A 2,603-nucleotide genomic window follows, 5' to 3' on the forward strand; every position below is an offset into this window, starting at 1 on the left:
AGTACGTTGAACTAGTAAAAATAGCCAGAGAAACAAGGTGGCATAAGCACTCTAATCCCCTTAGGATTAAGGGTGGGAATGGGTGAAATGTAAGGGGCCAAGGGAGCATTAGTCTTACAAAATTTTAAGAGTACAACTTATGGTCTATCATATTATAATTGACATCTTAAATAACAATGAGTCCGTGAATGCATCACTCTAATCTTCCTGAGAGAGTGGCGCAACTATTGTATGCATGCTAATAAAGACCCTCATGCATTAAGAGCTACAATAAAAGTCCATGTAATCAGTTCAAAACTGTCTTTCATTGAAATGTTGGCAATAATTCCAATTCAAAATGAAACGAGGGCAAGAATTAACGGTAGCAGAGTGCTAATAGATATTTGCAATATGATAATACATCCTACAACTTCGATTTAGCAAGAACGGTAGAGGACTCTACGTCTATGCCTGAGCCAGCTACTCCCCAGGAATCTCTAAATTGCTCCTCAGTCACACCTGCACAGACAGCGAAAACAGATTTGAGAAAAATAATCTTCATTATTCATCTCCTCTTGGCTGCTGAAGAAAGTTAACAAAAATCATACTGATAAATCGGCTAGCTGAGAGAGAGCATCCAGCAGAATATCAAGGATCTCACACAAACCAGCAACAGAAAACGTACAACATATCGAGATCACGTTAGCTCCCACAAACCTTTGTCCATGGCTGCAGTCGCCGAGAAGCCTCCCTGTACAGTCTTGAGAAAATGGTCAAAATAATTTGCTCCGGACCACTTTTGATGAGCAAGCGTTTCGATACCATTTGCTCTCTCTTGCCTCTGTATGTTCTGCACGTAAGCTAACATGCCAAGGTTCAGGAAATCTTTTGCGAAATTGTCCACTACCATAGAGTTTGCATGAAACCCAGCCAGAGTGATAAACTGCCACACAAAACCAAGTTTAGCCAAATCCGGGATGAAACTCTTCATTTGGGCCTCGCTCATCCCAGCAGCGTCCCAGTTGAAGGAAGGCGACAGGTTGTAAGCTAGAAGAATGTCCGGATGCTGGGCTTTCACTCCTTCAGCGAATTCGCGAGCTTGGTTGTAGTGTGGGCCTGCCGACTCCATCCAAAGCATATCGGCGTGGGGTGCAAAGGCAACACCTCTGGCTGTGGCCGCATTCGTTCCTCCCTGGAAACGGTAAAATCCTTCCCTGGTGCGAGGCAAGTCCCAGTCCCAGAATATGTTCTTGGCCCCAAGGCGCTCTGCGAGGGCACTAGCCTCGTGATGAGACAACGCATCAACTTGATCGAACCATTGATATAACTTCCTGCTCTTCTCGATCTCAGAAATCTGCAGCACGCGGATAACATCCGCAACTGCGTCTTTGAACAACCTCAAGTTCGCTGCAGCCATCCAACTATCCTCGATGGCTTGTAGCTGTGCTCCGGACTTGCCTGCTTCAGTGGCGTCGTTCAGCAGGATGGCCAATGGCTTATCCTTGAGAGCCGGGTTCGTTACACCCAATATGAATGGATGATCCCGTTTGTCAATATTGCTTTGCAAGAGAGTGGCAGCCTCTGCATCAGTTCTCGCAATGAGCACAGTTTCGACGCCCATTAGATCGAACTGCAACCTTGCTGCAACGAGGCGATTGATGTGCTCGGATATGGCCACCAACACCTTTCCGGACATGTGCCCGCATTTCTTCGTGACAGATGACTGATCTTCAATATGCACGCCTGCCGCACCCCTCTCGACAAATAGTTTGCAGAGCTTAGCGGTGGCTGTGGCGCCTCCAAAACCAGTGTCACCGTCGGCGATCAAGGGTCTAAGGTAGTCAACATAGGGAGTCCTCGCGCGTTCTTCTTTCCTCATGCCCATCCGAGCTTCTCGTTGTTTCCGGTCATGAAAAAGCTGAGCAAAAAAGAGATGCTCAGCTTTGTTAGGCACAGTGTCATAGGGATAATCTGCAAGGTCCGGTCCCGGCTCGTTGGTGGAGGTGTGCGTAGAAGAGCACTGCCACCCTGAGATGTAGATAGTATCCAAATACTTGGACATCTGCGCAACTTGAACAGGATCAAGACACCCGAAGGTCCGGGAGCAGGTCTTGTTGGCCTGGTGCGTCTTCAACGTCCTCCATAGCTTCTTCGCCATGGCATCAGACGCATATTGTTGACGTAAAGTTCCTCTCAGGCGTACAACGTCCCTAGCTTTGTAGGGTCGTCTTGTAAGACGGAAGCGTTCGGATCTCCACCAAGCCTCCATTTCGGCAACTTCCGCCTCGAACACGGCGTCTTCATCCATGAGCTGCGAATACACATAACTTTCGTAATCTTCTTGCCGGAATCGAGAACGCCAGGACCACCATCAAAGATCATACCAGGAAGAAAAAGACAGATCACGTACCCGGGCGCTTATAGCTGAATAATTCATTAGTTTTTAAGCTTGCGACCGGCTGCCTGCAAGGGGTGCAACGTGTTAAAATGTTGCAAAACCTTAAAAGTGAATAGATGACCCTTCTTCTGAGTACAGAGAGAACGAGCAAAACGGCACTAGATCATACTCAGCAGGCAAACTAAATCAGGAGTGCAAACGAGGAAATCAAAAGCTGGAGGTTGAG

At 47.4% G+C, this 2,603-nt stretch overlaps 1 protein-coding gene across 1 annotated transcript; it reads right to left on the bottom strand.

The window, feature by feature from the left end:
• Window positions 1–403: 403 nt before the first annotated feature.
• On the bottom strand, window positions 404–2,296 carry LOC147905181 (isocitrate lyase-like). The gene is made up of 2 exons (XM_087397781.1): window positions 697–2,296; window positions 404–498 (listed from the first exon to the last, which is right to left on the bottom strand). The coding sequence occupies exons 1-2, from the start codon at window positions 2,285–2,287 to the stop codon at window positions 404–406; spliced, it is 1,686 nt and encodes a 561-aa protein (XP_087253907.1). The 5' UTR covers window positions 2,288–2,296.
• Window positions 2,297–2,603: the final 307 nt, after the last annotated feature.

Source organism: Dipteris shenzhenensis, chromosome 2 (genome assembly GCF_047967505.1).
Source record: "Dipteris shenzhenensis isolate YYH24624 ecotype China chromosome 2, Dip_SZ_1.0, whole genome shotgun sequence".
Lineage (NCBI taxonomy): Eukaryota > Viridiplantae > Streptophyta > Polypodiopsida > Gleicheniales > Dipteridaceae > Dipteris > Dipteris shenzhenensis.